We start from the raw sequence: 19,270 nt of genomic DNA on the forward strand, positions 1-19,270 counted from the left end.
TACGAGGTTGCCTCAGATTGTGCTCTTTGTGGTGTTCCCGAATCATGCAAACACATCTTCTTGGACTATCCACAAGCAGTAGCTATCTAGATAAACTCCTCGATACCTATTTGGTCCACTCTTCTCAGAGGGAACTGTTTTCATGACTGTTGGGAAAAAATTTATAGCATGTTTTAAATTGTTGTTTTCCCTGCAAATCCTTTAAGTATGATCATTTTTATCTGCTGGAGTATTTGGAAGTCAAAGCATCATCTTCTTTTTCGGGGACACAATTCTACTTTGATGGAGGTGATAGCCTCAGTGATTAGATACTATGATACATTCTTTGAAGCTAATGCTCCCTCTGCTCGCCATTGAGTATTATGTTCCTTATCCTAACACTTGGGAGAGCCCTCCTCCGGTTCCCTCAAGATTAACTTTGATATTGTCTTTGACTCCAATGAAAAGCTCAGTGCAATTGCTATTATTGTCAGGAATCATACTAAAGTTATTATAGATTGGAGATGTAAGAATGATATTCGTGGCCCAGATCCCCTCATCTTAAAGAGCTTTGCCTGCAGAGAAGCAGTGATTCTGGCTTGGAACTTGAAGCTCTTTTTTGTTATCATTAAAGGTGATTGTAAGGAGCTCTTTAACACTTTGTATGGAGCGGAACCTACCGTGAACATCCAAAATATTGTGCATGATATTATACTACTCAATAAAGACGTTCCTTCGGTATCCTTCATATGGATCCGGCAAACGCAGCAAATGCCTTAGGTTCAAGAGCTCTCAAAAATCAAAATTTATTTTACTTTTAGTATTTTAATATTTTTCCAATATAATTAGCTCCTCCGATTGTTGAAACTTTTCATTTTAAAATATTTAAGGGCATAATTGAAAACGAGTTTTTAAGGCCCAATTAACTATGCAAGTTAAAGAGACTTCAATGAGCCTTTGACCTATATGAAATTAGAGAGACTACAGACATGGTGCCTGTAATAAGAACACTGACAACTACTATTAGTAAAATGGCATTTTTAACGAGTGCAATATGAATTTTAACAGGTGCATTGTTAGAAAATGGAGAAAAAAGAAAAAGAATAGAAAAGAAAAGAAAACCAAAATTAATAAATGAATACAACTGAAAGAAGAGAAAGTTAAATGTTGGCAGTTCATATATTTAAATGAACATTACAGATTCTTATTAAATGGGAAGGAAGGAAGGAAGGAAGGAAGGATAAACAGAAGAGTATTAGAATGCAGGTATTGGTCAAGAGGCAATCCACTCAAGATCTAGTTGTAGTTCTCCAGATTCAACATTCTGGAGCTTGAGTGAGACCTCCTGTTTCACCTTCCCATCCACAATGTTGATTGTGCTATCATCTATAAGAGCATTGTCATGTGATTTCAACCATTTTCCAATCTGCATGTTTCCAAACATTTCTGGGTTCCCATACGCCATGGCCGACGTTATCAATGGCTGGATATCTAGCTCTGCTTCTCCCATTATGTCATCAGCTGAAAATGTGTCATAATCAAAAACTTCCTGCAACATGGAATTTTCAAAATAATCAAACATAACGTATAGCCCATGGCCTCCCTCACAGCCTGCTTAGCACAACCATGAATTCATTATTGAACAATAATGTGAGGAAGATTATCATCCAAACAGCAGAAGTTCAAATATGGTCCTAATTACAATTGGTTGCAGTTAGCTGATGTATTATTATCAATTGAAGCATTTCATCTTCTGATTTGAATTGATATGCATAGAGTAATGGAACTTCTGGGTTCAAATTGAAGTCACTCTTCAAGTTCCGACTTTTTTCGGTAATTAACTGGTACATGCTGAAGTCATAAGACGGTGTATGCACACATAACAAACAAAAGGGCGTGTCAAATCACATACTGTGGCAGCCACAACAAATTTCAAGAATCATTTATTTGTAGAAAATAACTTAGAAGTGGAAAATCTTTCCCAAATAACTTATTTTCCAAGAAAATCACTTATTTTTTTATTGCAAAGTTAAGAAACAAAAGGGGCTACTCAGATTTATGTACAGAAAGACCAATTATGTTAATAAGATTCTCAAAGCATAGAAAATAACCCTTTTTTTTCTGAAAAGGGAAAGTCAAGTGCTCCCAATGCCAAAAACTTTTTTCCTAAAATTATTTTCTGCAAAATAAATGAAGGCTTAGTATATATTTTTGGATTTTCTTGTATCCAGAAGCTCCTTTCTAAAAAAGGAAACCAGGTGTTTATTCTCTAGAAGTTTATTTTTATTATTGATTTTTAGGGTTCAGTGAAAATTTACGACGTGTAGCATGGTGTACACAGATTTGGCTATGAAATAAAGGTTGTTCTGGACATGAAAACGTAGGGCAGATGATGTTCATCACTAATGAGGTAACGGAAGAAAATGGACTGTTTGAAACATTATATATAAAAGGATAACTAAGATTACCAACTTTACAGGCCCAAAATTCGGTGGAACTGACAGCCTGAGTTCCTCATTCCAAACTGGGTTCAAGTTGCTGCTTGCTACAGTCGTCTGAACTGTCTAATAACACAAAAACCCACTTTATCATCAGTAAAAGGCACCATCTTCGCTAGTTTAATAACATGGTCAGCAACCGTCTTCACTTGTTATGAGAATTCAAATTATCTAGTAAGAATTGAAACATCAAAATATACATGTAACTATACAATAGGAGAAAACATTGTGTTCCTCTACATCAATATGAACTTCCACAAAGCCAAGCTTCAGCATACTTTACTGGTCATTCAACCATGATGTTAACCATTAATCAAATTAGTAATGGAAATCTACATCCACGTTTGAACAGTAAAGAAAATGGTAATAGGAAATCCCACAGCTTGTGCCAAATATCAGAATGAGATCACAATTAAAAATTCCACTATGAACCTGGATTAAACCAAGGACTTTGAAAATGGAAAGGTCAAAATATAAAGAGGAAAAAGTGGCAAACCTGTTTCCCAAGAGTGAGGATCACATAAGGATCACTAGACATCATATCCCTGACAGCTAAATTTGTACCATTTTTAACTCTGACTTTCAACATTCCAATAAATTCCACCATCGCTTTTTCCTGCAAATTTAAACATCAAATGTGATACAGTTATTCACAGAGTCGCAGAATCAATGTAAGGATAGTGAACTAATACTTTTCCATCATTGTTCTTAACTACCATAAATGATTCAGCACCCTTGTACAATAGCACTTCAGATATCTTCCAGATGGTAAATTTCCATACAGAACATGGAGCTAAAAGGATCTCTGATGCATAATGAACTGCATAACTGTACACGATGGTTCCGTCCCCCACCGGCTATTAATAATACGAAACTCTACATTATTCCAGGGATAGCAAAAGGAAAAAGCAGAAGAATTACCGAGTCCCGTGATGTACTTGTAACTCGAAAATTATCCAAAATCCTCCTAGAAAAACTTGACTGAACAGAAATGCTTGGCTTTCCTGACGTAATCTTCAAACTAGGTTTCAGAAATTCTTGAAGCTCATACTTAGACCTACATGAAAAATTGAATATAATTGATGGATTGCATAAGCCCCGAGGCATGACTGATCAATAACTGGTTTTTGGTGCCACCCACGCATAATTCTAAGCTGCATTAATAGTGGCTTACCAAACTGGCCATGTAAGTGATGGAGTAATTAAACAAAAAGCATAAACATATAAATAATTAGTATTTTAGTGTATTGTAATTTGGAAGGCCAGTAGAAGGTATCAATACTTTAAAAATTGAATTTCATATATAAATCTGCAACCATATCTTTCCTAACCTAATGAATTTCATACGCTCGCCATGATTTGCATCTGGTCGCAGCTTTGAAACATTTTCAGGTACATAGGCTTCATATATTGCGTTAGCAGCAGAGTTTCCTCCAACTTCAATCATGGCATCAATTTCTTCATCAGACCATTCATCCAGTGTCACAGATAAAACCTACATAAAGCAGATTAAAAAGGCCCCAAGTGAGGAAACATAAACAGTTTAACTGTTTAAGACAGATTGTGAGCAAAATTATATTGAAAACACAAAGACAGAACTAACATGCACAAGTTATAAGCATCATATAGGCATCAGTTATAGTTATTTCAACACATCCACATGAACACAACATTTAGAACTAAGAATATAGATGATTGGCTGCCTTTCCATATTTTTCAACCTTAAGAAACCTTATTTTTTGATAAATGCTTTTGTAAGTGATTCAGTATTGAAGGCTTTGGTAGTTTGGTTTATCCCTCAAAGCCAATCTAAACAAACTAAAAGCCATCAAAGAAAGATGAACTAGAAAAAAAGATTATAAAAGAAACTTCAACATGATCCTATAAATCCTTCAGGTCTCAAAAAATTGATTGATACATGCTCTTGTAAGTGGCTAAATATTGAACACTTACAAGAGAGTTTGCTTTCTAGACTGTTACAAACAGTAAGGTCTGATTCTAACAAGTTTTCTTATTATTCTATTTGATGTTTTAAAGGAGAATGGAAATGTCCTTGAAGACTTTTCTTCGTTTAACGATAGGTTTGATGGTGATAGAAAAGAGGTTACAATCTTAGATCACTCCAGCAATTTGCATTGTTTAAATGCTATGGTGCAAGAAAAGTTTGTCTTTTAAAATCAGGACTTCTTGTTTAATGTGCAGCAGGATAAGTAGGTTGTTATTTATGTTCCTGGGGGCCTTCTGCTTCAAGGCTGTGAAAGGAGTTCCCTCAAGCACTGTTCTGCTTGGTTGCAAGGGATATCTTCTTTTAGTTTCTAGTTTTTCTGTTTGTCTCTTTCAGTCTTTTGGTTATCTGAGGGGGATACCTTATCCTCCAGCCTGTATAAATTTTCTTTTGTTATCCAACATTATGAATATGAGTAGAAAAGTTCATGAAAATAGAACATTAATGCATTAATTATTTTATATCCTGGATCCAGATCACATTTTAACCATTTAATGTCAGTGAATCTTCTAAGCTATGCAAGTTAATGCAAACCATAATGAAAAAGTATGATTCAACTATCACTATATTTTCTATGACATGCAAGTCACACAAATCATGTGCTCACAATTATCGCAACAATGGAGCATAAACAAAATTTAGATAATAAAAATGGAGGCTACATGTCAGGATTACTTTTGATACTAGAGGACCAAGGCTTCTGTGCACACCACAACATTTTAAGCATAAAAAAACTCCAATATTTGCAGACCTGAAACAAAAATATCGGCAAAGTCCTTAATAACTTGAAAGGGTGTACAAATCAAACAACATGAGCTTTTTGATCTTCAATCAGATGATCTTTATCAAGACCAATAGAGATTAGTACTCTATCTTGTTAAAACCCTCCCACCCCCACACAAAATTTTTTTTTTCTAGGGAAACCCCAATACAAAGGTTTAGCTTTATCCATAATATTGTTCCATTGGGATGTCCAGACACCCATTCCACAAATATGAATATTCATTGCAAAGTCTGCTCCCTATCTGAAGGTATTAAATATATTCAACTTACGCCCATTTAGGATCTGGAGCACGACAATCAGCACAAAAGCGATTATCACTTTGTAGCAATAATTCTTTTAATCTTCTCTTACCTGCAAAGTATTTTTTTTTTTCCAAACAATACAAACAAATATGCAAAATAAACAAGTCAAATAATAGAAGCTGAAAATGATAAACCATTGTCTTCTTTTTTGTTTGCTTTATATTTCACTCAAACGGGTGCCCCTCAACCCCCCCCCCCCCCCCCAAACACACACCCAGTGTACTAATTTAATCTTAAATACTTATCTGAAGAAAAAAAAAATAAAATAAAATCATACAAGATTACATTGTACTTTCAAATATTTGAAGCATCCACAAATAGTTAAAACCAGAAGAATGATGACTGGTCCTCTTCCTTTTTTATGTGGACGAGAAGCATTATACCCAATCAGTTATGTACTAAAAGATGACACCAACGTGTTATTCATCCTATGACATATCCTAGTTTGTAGAGTAACTGTAAGTTGACCAGTCCCATTGTCTCCTTGAGCTATTAAATACTAGACTCTGCATGCGATGCATAGCTTCTCAAATTTTTCACAAACTGTAAATACACGAGCTGCAGAACAGAATCTTATTCTGCATAATCTGAGGCAGTTGCAGAGGAGCAATCTAACAACCAATTTAGCAAATCCAAAATTTCTTGTGTTAAAGCAATTGCATAATTTTCTCCAAAACATCAGCATTATGTATGTTCATCATAATTGGTACAAGTTCATAAAAGCAAAGGAGCTCGAGGAAAAGAAAAAAAGCAATGAAAAAGTAAGGAATTTTAAGTTTCCAAAGGTCATTGCAGATGGGGAAGGCACAAAAAGTTGACAAACTTATTGCCTAACAGGATCTGTATCCTCTGAACAGATTCTCTTAAAAACCTTTATTTTCCTTTTTTGCAGCACAATAAATGTAATGAATAACAGAAACACTAACTATTCATATTCGATCTTTAAGTCTTCCAGCTCAAGAATTCGCAACTGCAACAGCAAAAAAGAAAGGCTTAAATCATATTTACTACAATATTTAAGGCTGATTGCTACTATAACTATCATAATGACATTGAGCCATCACAACTAGCAAGCATACCTGAGGCAGCCAGGTCTGATGAGCGGCTCATTGCTTTACTGACAACAAAAAAATCATCAAATACAACCTTTTTCCGCCAAGTTGTCTGCAAAAAAAATGACACAAGTAAAAGTGAAAACGTAATTAAGAGCAAAGAAACATGCAAATCCTTAGAAACTAAAAATATTTTCCACATAATCAACAGCCATCTCTTCTGGCCAAAGAAACCAATCATTGTATTGTAGCCTAGATGAAGAATCCAACCAAATCAAATGGCCTGAAGTAGAAATGATGACTTAGAACAAGATCAAAAAAAATTATGAACAAGAAAATTCTCAGAAGGGGTATTGGAGATCATCAATCATAAGTACATTGTTAACTGAATGAATTAGTAAAACGAAAAATAGATACAAGCTTTCAATAGTTGCTGTCTTTCTGGATGAAATGGAGCGAGAAAATTAACTAATAACTGAAAAAAATTATTAAAAAATAATTATTTAGGCTGTGTTTAGCTAGGGCCTAAATGGGGAAAATCCTAAAAGAAAGAAGAAAGCGAATTTCTTCCCCTTCCAGTCGTTTTTTTCTCATAATCCAAACAATAAGAAAAACAAATGATTGATTTAAAATATAATGCAATATAATATACATCGTGAACAATCAGAAACTGTAGATTTGCATGCAGAAAAACATATTGTAAAGTGAAAAGACGAATTGAAAATTTCAAAAAAGAAAAAAGCAAAAACAGAAAAAGAATGATGAAAGGAGGAAAACTGAGAGAAGAATGAAAGAAAGAGATCTGAGGAAATGGAATTCACCAGCCAAAAATGTGAAGAAATTGAAATCTGACTTGGAATCCAAATCCCCTTTTCCCCGAGAGCGCGAGCGAGAGAGAGAGAGGGAGAGAGAGATTTGTATATTAAAAAAGAAAGAAAGAATGAAGAAATAGGATTAGCCGGGGGAGGGAATGATAATAGAAAATAAAATAAAAACCAAACGCTGCTTTATTTGTTTATTTATAGGAAAAAAAGGGGCCAAAGTGAAAAATAACTGCCAAAACTGTGGTCGTTAAGATTCCTTGCTCTGGTGGTGACTATGACTTTGGAGTTGTAGAACTGAAATAAACGGTCGAACTTTCTAATTGCGGGAAAATAAATATTTAATAATTTCTTTTAATTATACACACACATATAATTTTTTATATTTCAAAAAATAATTTTATGTTTATATGAATAAAAATATTTAATAATTTATTTTAATTATTTCCTTTGGAATCACTTTTTTTTTTTCGAATTATGAAATTTGCCCTACAAATACACTGATTCCATATAAATTCTTACATAAATTATTCAAACTTATATTGACTCGAAAAATTAAATTAACTAATGATTTGAATAACTTAATCTAAGTAATATTTATACAATTGCTTTAAAATTTTGATCATAAAATTAAATAAAAAAGTATTTTTCAAAAAATTAATATGTTTAATTTAAAATGTTTGCAATTTTTAAAACTTTAGTAATTCTCTTTATTAAAATTCATCTAATTATTAAGAATTTGGTTTTTTTACTTATAAAACTAATATTTTTATTTAAAGATTTTTATCCTTAAGGTGAATGAAATTTGTATCAATTATTATTCGATCCTCACACCAAAAAGGGCAAAGAAAAACTATAATAAGATGGCAGTAATATTTTTTATATAATATTTAAATAATAATTAATAAGTTCAAAACTATTTGAGTTATAATTCAAGATTTGTAGATTTTAGAAAATTTTATATAAATTTTTAATGAGGATTGGATTAGATTGAATATCATCCACATGAATTATATGCACGTAAATAATGTATATGTTATTATTTATATTTTCTTACATAAACTCTATGTATTTATTTTTTTACTTTTTTAAAATTAAAATTGAAAAAAATTAATGCGAGTATTTTGTTGGTTAAATTTAAAATTTAATTGAATTAAATAAATTCAATTTTTAAATTTAAATGTTTATAAATATAAAATCAAACGGTAGTCGGACAGAAACTAATTTAAATTAAATTCATCTAATTTAATTCTGAATTTTTAATAATTTTTTTATTTTTATATTTTATTTTTAATATTTTAAAATTTAATTAAAATATTTTAATTTTAATTAGAATATTTGTCTATGTACATTATTAAAATAATATAGTATTACCGACTAATTTCGTTTCATCACAATTTTATCAAATTTTTTTGAACTAAAATTTACCAAAACCAAAATAATCAAATTTTTTAATATTAAAATTAAACTGAATAATAAAGAACATAAAACTAAACTAAATTTTCAAATTGATTTGATTATATTCTTATTTTCTTAGGTAAACTTTTTTTTTAAAAAACTTTTCAAACTTAGAATTGGAAAGAAAATTCTCACTGACCAATAAGGAATAATAAGATGTTGAAAAATTCTAGTAAAAGAGAGTTGGAGGAAGTCTTAAGTGCTGCAAACAATGACCGGCAACGAAAAACAGAGTAAAAATTTTCAATTTTTGCTGCTTCAATGGAGAATAAAAATGGCGGAATTAGTCCAACTTTCTGCAAGAACATGATTTATGAGTTATGATATTAAGAACATGATCATGCCCTGCTTGAGGCACAAGGGCCAATACCCAAACGAACACAGCTGGATGCTGAATTGTTTTCCAGTACCAGCTACTGAGAGAAAAGACAAATTCCCCAGCCATTTGTCACGTCGCTTTCCTGAGTCCCCATGCCCCAACACCTGAGTAGAGTTTTGGATCAGCGGGCGCTCAAGTGAAGGAGGGTCACACATTGCAACGCAAGAAAGGCAGCTATGCCTGTGAAGGCACAGATCACTACAGTTCATTGGACACACCTAATACAAGAAACTTCACAATTATAAAACCAAATGGATTCTTAATCTGTTTTAATCATGCAGATCATTTGATTATTTAGTGATACAGATGAATGGCAACAGCTAATCTGAGTTCATGGTAAGCTGACGAAACAACAATGGAGAAATGCTACATTCACTAACGTATGGATCGCTACTTCTCGTTTGAAGAAACGGGAGGTTAACAATACGCGAGATCAGTACACCTCCACGTGCCATTGCTTGTTCTTCTTGAGCTGTGAGAGCTTCTGCTCCCAGCTTTCTCCTCTCTGCTGGGCGACTTTCTTCAGTGTATCTTGAATCCCAGGCATCATTCCCTTGAGCCCGCAGAAATAAATGTGAGCTCCACCATCCAGTAGTTTGAAGATTTCATCACTGTATTCCTCAATCTTGTCCTGCACATACATCTTTCCTCCGCTCTTGTTCTTTTGTTCTCTGCTAAGCGCCTTGTCGTAGCGAAAATGATCTGGGTAGTCTTGAAGATACTTGGTAAATTCATCATCATATAGGAGGCTGTCAGAGTTTGCTACTCCAAGGAAGAGCCAAGCAAGACCGCCGAACTTATACCTAGGGACATCCTCCATGAACATTCGTCGGAGATAGCCTCTAAAAGGCGCCACACCAGTACCAGTAGCAATCATTATGTGGGTGGCATTAGGGTTATCTTCAGGCAAAAGCATTATCTTTCCAGAGGGTCCTGTCAAAATTATAGCGTTACATAAGAGGAGAAATCGAAACAACAAAGAAGAAGAAGCACTAACGATTGCTACCCAGACGCACAATCGACATCCACCATCTCCCAATACATGCACGATACTTAAATCCCTAAACAAACACATTCCTGTCTCATCCATTTGCTCAAATAAGCAAAGACAAGAATTATGCATAAAAAACGTCCATTTGATTGATTCCTTAGCTTGCAGAGGAACTAGAAAGGTAAAATTCTAGATTAAACATATAAGAATAGAACATGCAAAGTAAACAAACAACTAAAAGATAAGATTATGGGGAAATTCAGGGATTCTTATTAGTACGTATGCAAAATTATTAAGGCCATACCAGTGATCTGAACTTTATCCCCAGGCTTTGAGTTGCAAAGGAAATTGCTGCATATACCACCCTTTGAAGGGTCTTCCTTTCCAGTCTCAGGATCGTAGTAAAGAGCACGACGAACACATAAAGTAGCTGTCTTGCCATCAAAATTGTCTCCATACCTGGTGGATGCAATTGAATAGAGCCGTACATTGTGAGGTGCCCCTGGCTTCTTCGGGTTTTCACCCTACAATACAAACAGACGTTCAATTAGTAAAATCAGCTGTGAAACTTCAGTACAAGTAATATCATATTTGCAGATTAAAATGCCAACACAAACTAGGAAATGAATGAGGAATTAAGATAGTAATTTGTGACCACACTTTGGAAAGATTATTTAAAAAAATAGAACAGAATAAAAAAAATCTCAACCAAGAAAGATCAGAATAAAAAAAAAATCTATCAAACAGAGAGCCAAGAAAGCCAATAATTGACAAGAAAGGCTATCATATTTAGTAAGGAAAATTTTTTGGATAACACTTACAATAAGAGTATATGCAATCATGCATATACCTCCTAGTCAATTTTCATCCATCAAAGAAATACTAAAACTCGTTTTGAGCATTAAAGTTTTTAATCCCCTAGCTAAACCAACGCCGCCAAAAAGAGGAAGAAGAAACCAACTAAGAGGTGCTTAGCTTATCTATAAAAAACAAAAAAAAAGCATTACATATAAAGAGTAAGGAATGATATTATAATTGATGCAACTTACAGGAGGAATAACACCGTAACTTTGTCCTTCCCAGTAAGGAACATTGCCACCATGATCAATCACAATATGGCATGTTTCTCCAGGAGCTTTTGGTCCTACAAGCCTCTCAACAGATACAATAGTTGCTGTGTAGGGTTCCTTGGGTTTGTATAAATTCAATGGAGGCTCTTTGTCATCTTCATATTCTATCGGTGAAACTGAAACCTTAGATCTGCTGGCTTGTTGCACTGACATGCAAACTATAAAACGATTTTGCAATCGAGCATTCCTTGATTTCAAGTCCAAAGCTAATGAAGGGCCCCATGATTTATCGCTGAAGCTTATAATGTGTGGCTGCAACAAAGTAAGTGCAATTTCACTGAGAACTAATTTTGTACATACACAAAATAAGATAGACTTGGTGACTATTCCTGTCCTTGCATGTCATTAGTATATCAGTTTAAGAATTGCACCAAGATGCACTGTAAAAAGCAACAACCAATAAATATATACCATACACTCAAAAAGTAAATTACTATCACTAAGGTAACAAATCAACAAAAGTGTTGAAAATGGTCAACAAAACGCTGTATCAAACAAAGGGAATATAACCACAGTCCACACACCTCTACATCCATTAATGAAATAAGTAATTACTGGTACAATATCTCTTTGATCGGGATTTGTCCAGTAATTTAGCTTCTTGTTGAAGCAATGTGATCATGGTCAGCAACTTTAATTAACAGAGGATTTTGCAGTATTTGATTAACAACTAACAAGTTGCAGACTACAAAAGAATTTAAGGAACTACAGCAACACATATTTAATTTTATATGATAGCATTCAAACAGAATTCCAAAAAAAAAAAAAAAAAAGAAGAAGAAAGAAAGCAGTCTTCTTGATATCCAAAGGTCCTAAAGAATAAATTTAGACATGGTCATGAAAAAAAGGCAAATATTCAATATAAACAAACCTACATACAAATCAACAATTGTGATTCAAACAATCATTCACAAGCAACAAAAAACAGTGAAAACAAGTTCCGAACTTCTAAAGCCAAAAGCTTGAGACCACAGATGAAATGTCTTGAGCCAAAGACATAATGTTTTGTATTTCTATAAGGCATAAAGTTTTGCTAACTAGAAATGAAGGTCTCCCAAAACAAAATTTGTCAGCCAATTAGCAATCTAGTTAATTATTTTTTTCAAACCACTCCAACTCCAACTACCCTTCTCTGCCCTGCCAACCCCCCCCCCCCTCCCCCAAAAAAAAAAGGATGAGATTGTTCATCCCAGAAATGAAATGTAATGAAAATAAAATCATTTGGAAATGCTGTTCAAATTCCATTTGTGAGAGAATACACAACGCTGCAAATGGAGAATTTAAGAAGTTATACTTGAAAGTGATTTATCAAAATCATAGTATTGGACTCTTTTCCTTGCATACAAAACTACAGAATAGAATTGAGTTTTATTCTTCCATTTTCATCCCATTTCAGGATCAAGCCAACATGTACCTTAGAATTAGGAATAGCTAACCTCAAATCATAAGCAACAACCTAAAAACTTGATCCAACATAACAGCATAAAACCAAGAAAATGAAAGGGAGGAAGAGAGATGAAAACAAATCTTAGGATTTTTTTGGGTACCCTTCTCTATCAGTAATGAAAAACCCTTAAACTATCTGTAAGACTCGTCAGAACTACTGAGCCCTCCCCCAATTGTCATGATCCCACATCTGATGAACCACTTAAGAAATATTTCAAAGCACAAACAACAGTTTATTGCAGGAAATTAGATCCCATCAACATGAGCTGGGCATGAAATATGACATGATACTACAATAATCAGTACAAAGATTTTGTTTTTTTTTTTTTTTTGAAAAAAAAACCCGAACATGAACAATAAATTCTGATAGTTGAAATGGAGGAACGTCAAGCTTACAGGTAAGTATCATATAATTACATTGTTAAAAGGGGCAAAGTATTGAACTTCCATCGCAATTCAAGAAAATGTTCATCTCTCGTGAAAAAAAAAAGATAGCACTTGCTCTTGCTCACAAGGAAAATTTGAGATGTCACCATAAAACACTACCCAAGCGGCCAAATCTTCCAACTATGACCAAGTGAACTAATTACCTTAAGAACTGATCTACCAAGGGTAGAATCGCTCCCAACAGGAACAGCAAAAGAAACCTGCAAAACAACCAAAAAAAGAAATCAACTTTGTTAATAATAAATCCTCAACACGTAATAGCCCACGGTGGTTCAAATCAAAACTGCGTATAGTTGCAAAGACATTAAGAAATGGGTTAAAAAAAACTCGTAACACCCATTTTCCTATCAACCAAACAGAAAGTAACTTTCGATCAAATCGAAGAGTTCCAGGCATGATGTTGACCTGCGAGACAGCTGCCGAATGTGCCATGGTCAGATCAGAAGGGGCGCAGAGACGTTGTAAAAAGCCGGAATTGAGTTGATTTATAGGTTTTAAGAGTGGATCATGCGAGAGATGACGAATAGAAGAGGAGCTTGGACAATTGGGGTACTTGGAGGAGTGTGATCCTTTGAGAAGCGGCAAAGGACGGCTCTTTGGGCTTTTTCTCTTTGCCTCTTCCTCCCCCTGCTAAGTGAAGTGCTGCCATTATTTTATTTTAAAAAAATTATTATTTAATTACTGTAATATCTTTAATTTTAAAAAAATATTATTAAAATACTAAAAATTTATTAATTATTTTTTTTATTAATTTTAATCTTAACTATTTTACTATTTAATTGATTTTTTCATATAATTTTATAAAAAAATATTGACTAATTAATTTATCTATATTAAATATATCTTAAATTTTTTATAGCTAAATTGACGAAACCTATTATAAACTTTATAAAATTTAAAATTATTTAATTTATTTTACAAAATAAAAAATTAATTAATTAATTTTTTATAATATATGAATTAAATAATATTTTTATTTTTATTTAATCAACCATTTTAGTATCACATTTACCATTATCTCCCTCTTATTTATAATTTATCTAATAAAAATTAGGTTTTGTCTCAGGGATATTACATTGTTTAATAGCAATAGTATAAAAATAAATAGTTTAATTATATTTTTACATAAAAAATTTGATATTAATAAGATTTTTTAATTTTAATTAATTAATTAATTTCTCTTTGTCTATTAATTATTTTTAAAAATATTTGATACCCAAAATAATATGGGTAGGACTAATCACATGACATTTTCACAAACTGTAAGTAGGATTTGGTTAGTTCTAGGAAATGACAAAGGAGAATCTGGAGATTGTGAGGAAATAATAGGAGAGAATAAAATAAGGAGAGCAGCCAGCCAAGGGTGACTAATAAATTAATAAATAAATAATAATTAGTAGGAGTAGAGATACAGTCAAAAAAGAACTTCTGATTCTCACAATTTCTTTTTTTTTTTTTTTTTAATTTCTATTCAAAGCAGCCATCTTGATAGTGACAAAAAATTACAGCCAACCACTCTTCTTATGGATCCAATTTGTCAGTTATAATATTATAAAATGATTTAAATATTTCTTAAATAATTATTTGCTTTTAAGATCAAACTCAATACTCATACACTAAGGTACAATACCTATAGACCCAACTCACCATTATTAAAAATTGGTATATCGATTTAAAAAATTAACAACTTTATAAATTTTTATATTTATAGTTAAAATTTTTAATTTTAAATAAAAAATTCTAATTTTTAAATTTATTATAATTATAGTAATTTTTTAAATTAATTTTGATAAGATTTAAATTAATTCATGTACATTATTTTTACTATATAAATAATTTAATTAATTTAATTAAATTTTAATTAAAATCTTAATTTTTTATTTATTTAAAATTCTCAAATAAAATTTTCATTTAAATAAGAGATAACTAAGTAATAATTTGAGAATTTCATATAATTAATTATTTAGAATTTTAATTAAGATTTAATTTTAATTAATTAAATTATTTATATGATAAAAATAATAACACAGAATATATATTGTATAAATTAATTTAAATTTAATTAAAATAAATTTAAAAAATTGTTACAATTATAATAAATTTAAAAATATATAGATTTATAGCTTTCTTGCATGGCTTTAATAACCAAAAGAGAATCTCCTTCAAAAATTGCTCGTTGGAAATTATTCCTTAAAGTAAAATTTATTGGAAAAATAAGATAAAATAATAAAATATAAATCATGTTGATATTATTATTAATAATTTATTTTAGAATCCCATAATTAAATAGTTCTTTTGAAATTTAATTTTTAAAATCAAATAATTTATTTCTAATTTATAACTCAGCAGAAAATATAGAGAATAGAAGGAATAAAATAAAATAATGGAAGTGTTTTTCTTTATAAAGCTATAGATTATTTATAATGGAAAAAAATAGCCGCTATAAGTAGTTATAAAAATCTCGATATAATATAATAAAATCATAATGGTCAGATTCAATATTAGATTTAAATATTATACTTGTAATAATAAAAAAATCACACAAATAAAATCTTTAACGACCACAAAATTTTTTGAAATCTAAATTTATTTTACAACAATCCCCACATATTTTAAAAGATTTTTCATTTAAAATTTTAGCGTATATGTTTCGAATCAGGTGTATTTTAGACTATAAACTAGACTTAGATTAATAAAACTTAACATATAGAGTAATTAGTTAAACTTTTATTTCTATAAACCAAAAACTCTTTTTTGTATGTTAATATCTCATCAATCTCATAACACTCTATAGATCTTACGCCGTTTTGCGTTAAGTGCTCTAGAGATTATGCCACAATTTCATAAAGGCGGTCCCACTCTACACTTATATAGGTAATATTATCAAGTGTATAATGCAATTTATACACCATCTATAAGGGATATGAATATCATTAAGAGATTTCAGTTCATCCTCTCATTAATGTAGTCTAATACTTCTCACAACTATAGGAAGAGACAACGTTAAATAATGCTAGCAGAACTAACAAGTGACTTGTTATTACCCATATGAATCTTCTTTTTTTTTTTTATCTTCAATAGCAAAGTTGGGTTCCTATTGATTTCAGATTAGTTAAGTCTCGTTCCTCTTAAGATTTTGCCATAGGACTAGTTCAACAGGTTCAAGCATCCCAGCCACCTAGGCCATGTAGGATCTATGCATATGTAGGACATCCAACTGATCAATGTCCTACTCTTCAAGAAGACAGCCAGCAAGTGAATGCCATTGAAGGATATAACAACCAGGTAAGACATGATCCATTTTCTAACACTTATAACCCAGGTTGGAGAGACCACCCCAATTTCAGCTATAGAAGGGCTAACCACAACCAGAACTACCAAAATTACCAAAGAAATCAAGCCCAAATAGCACCTCCAAATCCCAACCAGCACCTTGAAAAGATGATGGAGACATTGGCAAGTTCTATGCAAAGCATCCAACAGCACCTAGGACAACTGACCGCATCCATGAGCAAGTCTGAATCCCAAGGTAAGCTCCCTTCTCAAACTGAAACTAATCCTAGACAGAATGTGAGTGCCATTACTTTGAAAAGTGGGAAAGAGCTTCAAGATGCTAGATATGAGGAAGAGAAGCAAGTTGCACAAGAGCCTGCGCAAACTGAAACCATTCCTGCACACCACCTCCCTGAGCCAGCTGGCCGAACTCCATCTAACACCACTCCTGCGTAGAAAGCTGACCACCATGTACGTTTTTAGATTCCACCTCCTTTTCCAAAGAGATTTGAAAGAACGCAAAAAGAAAAAGAAGAAAATGAGATCATTGAGACTTTCTGAAAGGTAGAAATCAATATACCTCTGCTAGATGCTGTTAAGCAAATTCTCAGGTACGCAAAATTTCTGAAAGAACTTTGCACTAATAGGAGAAAGCTTGCTGAGAGAGAGAAAGTTAGTGTAGGTGAAGTTGTTACTGCTGTTATTAAAAGAGAACTCCCTACTAAATGTAAAGATAAAGGCATGTTTGTAATTTCTTGCAAGATTGGGAATATTGGGATTAAGAAAGTTATGTGTGATCTTGGTGCATCCATAAATATTATGCCCCTCGCTATTTATAATTCTTTGAATGAAGGTGCACTAAAAGACACAAGAGTTGTGATTCAACTAGCTGATAGATCTGTGGTGTATCCCATAGGTGTTATAGAAGATGTTCTAGTTCAAGTAGATGAACTTGTCTTTCCTGCAGACTTTTATGTGATTGATACAAAGGAAGACAGTTGCAACACTAGTTCTGACATCCTTCTTGGACGTCCTTTCTTGAGTACTGTTAGGACTAAGATTGATGTGTATGATGGCACCTTGACTATGGAGTTTCAAGGGGAAGTAATCAAATTTAATGTCTATGATGCTATGAAATATTCACATGATATTTTCTCTATTTATGGTCTTGATATTATTGATTGCTTGAGTCAGGATATCTTTGATGAGAATCAAGATGAAATGCTAACCAATGATCTTTGCAGGGAGACTGACCAGGTAAAGATAGAGGGCCAGAAAGAGCCAAAACTGAAGGAAACTGTAATACCCGGCTAGACTCCGGTATCGGAATTCCTACCGTCCGGTGGAATCTCGGATGTCGGAGACCTCTAGAAGGGTAAAAACATGTTTTCATAAAATGTTTTAAGGTATTTCATGGTTTTAAGTATGAAAATTAAATGAGTTTTTGCATGAAAAGTCTTTAGAGGAAAACCCAGGTTCGGCCGCCGAAAGTCAAGTTCGGCCGCCGAACATGCATGCGTTTCGGAGGCACGTTAGGCCCCCGAAAGCATGAGTGAGGGAAGTCCAGGTTCGGCCGCCGAAACCCAAGTTTGGCCGCCGAACATGGCATGCATGCGGAGGCACTTTCGGCCCCCGAACGTGGCCTGGCCAGCCACCTATAAAAGGGTCACTTAGCCGAAATGGGCGAGCTTTCTCCCATTTTCGGCCATAGCTAGCTTTCGACCTCCCTCTCCCCAGATCTTGTGTTCTTTCTCCAAATCTCCTCCATTTTTCTTGAGTTTTCACCTCTCATTGCAAGTTTTGAGCATTTAAGACAAGTTTTGGAGCTTTGGGAACTCAGGAGCTCATTTGCTTGGATCTCCGAGTTTAGGTCGTCTCTCTCTCTATCACCAAGAGGTAAGAGCCGATCTTAAGCTCATTGTATGTTTTAAGTAAGTTTTAAGTTGTTTTATGGGGTAGAATGGCATGTTTAGGGTTGTATGAGTTTTTGAGCAAATGTTATGTTTTTTAGCAATGTGGCATGTTTGAAGTGTTGTAGTTGGGGTATTTGATAGTTTGAGACCCCTAGGTGTGATGTATAATGTGTATGCATGTTTTAGAACAAGTTCATGCATGATTTGAGGTTTTGGGAGGCAAGAGGTTCATTTGAGCCAAGTTTCTGCCCATTTGGGAGAAACCAGGTTCGGCAGCTGAAGGAACTTTCGGCCGCCGAACCCCCTTGTGGAGGCAGCATTCGGCTGCCGAAGCTTGCCCCCGAAAAGAGACTTTCGTCTCTGTCTGGGACTTTCGGCCGCCGAAGGTGCCGCCGAACATGCATGAGTTTCGCCTCTGTCTGGGAGTTTCGGCCGCCGAAGGTGCCGCCGAACCTGCCTGACTTCAGGCTCTGGAAGGAATTTCGGCCGCCGAACCTGCCGCCGAAAGTGCCCTGTTCAGCCATTTCTTGTATGTTTTTCTATGATTTATTCATGATGTTTTAGGGGGTTTTTGGGGAGTATATTAGAGTTATGTTTATGTATGTTTGGTCCCTCATTGGAGTCCACCTGTGTAGGTTCGGACCCGAGGAACCGAGGACCCCAGCAGTGAGCCAGCTGCTACAGAGTTTGTCAGAGCTAGCCAGAGGTGAGTGGAATAAACTTTAAGTTTTAAAATAAATGAAATATGAATTTTGAGCACGATCCATGCATCATGAATGCCATGAGATATAG

The 19,270-nt window shown here is 33.4% G+C and overlaps 2 protein-coding genes across 4 annotated transcripts; both read right to left on the bottom strand.

Annotated features, from left to right (window-relative positions):
* Nucleotides 1–1,085: 1,085 nt before the first annotated feature.
* On the bottom strand, nucleotides 1,086–7,608 carry LOC110617084 (probable ADP-ribosylation factor GTPase-activating protein AGD13). Of its 3 annotated transcripts, XM_021759688.2 has the most exons (10): nucleotides 7,442–7,608; nucleotides 6,648–6,732; nucleotides 6,495–6,538; nucleotides 5,536–5,617; nucleotides 5,158–5,233; nucleotides 3,809–3,972; nucleotides 3,399–3,534; nucleotides 2,974–3,093; nucleotides 2,448–2,543; nucleotides 1,086–1,528 (listed from the first exon to the last, which is right to left on the bottom strand). In XM_021759688.2, the coding sequence occupies exons 3-10, from the start codon at nucleotides 6,499–6,501 to the stop codon at nucleotides 1,253–1,255; spliced, it is 957 nt and encodes a 318-aa protein (XP_021615380.1). In that variant the 5' UTR covers nucleotides 6,502–6,538; nucleotides 6,648–6,732; nucleotides 7,442–7,608; the 3' UTR covers nucleotides 1,086–1,252. The 3 variants fall into 3 exon arrangements, with proteins under 3 accessions (XP_021615380.1, XP_021615379.1, XP_021615381.1); XM_021759687.2 differs by lacking the exons at nucleotides 6,495–6,538; nucleotides 6,648–6,732; nucleotides 7,442–7,608 and having other exon boundaries at nucleotides 5,536–5,745; XM_021759689.2 differs by lacking the exons at nucleotides 6,495–6,538; nucleotides 6,648–6,732; nucleotides 7,442–7,608 and having other exon boundaries at nucleotides 1,341–1,528; nucleotides 2,452–2,543; nucleotides 5,536–5,745.
* A 1,909-nt stretch (nucleotides 7,609–9,517) lies between these two features.
* Nucleotides 9,518–13,922, bottom strand: LOC110617713 (ferredoxin--NADP reductase, root isozyme, chloroplastic). Its single transcript, XM_021760680.2, has 5 exons — nucleotides 13,698–13,922; nucleotides 13,436–13,492; nucleotides 11,319–11,651; nucleotides 10,574–10,793; nucleotides 9,518–10,211 (listed from the first exon to the last, which is right to left on the bottom strand). Exons 1-5 carry the CDS (start codon nucleotides 13,722–13,724, stop codon nucleotides 9,712–9,714), a joined length of 1,137 nt encoding a protein of 378 aa, XP_021616372.1. The 5' UTR covers nucleotides 13,725–13,922; the 3' UTR covers nucleotides 9,518–9,711.
* Between the last annotated feature and the right edge of the window lie 5,348 nt (nucleotides 13,923–19,270).

Source organism: Manihot esculenta, chromosome 6 (genome assembly GCF_001659605.2).
Source record: "Manihot esculenta cultivar AM560-2 chromosome 6, M.esculenta_v8, whole genome shotgun sequence".
NCBI lineage: Eukaryota > Viridiplantae > Streptophyta > Magnoliopsida > Malpighiales > Euphorbiaceae > Manihot > Manihot esculenta.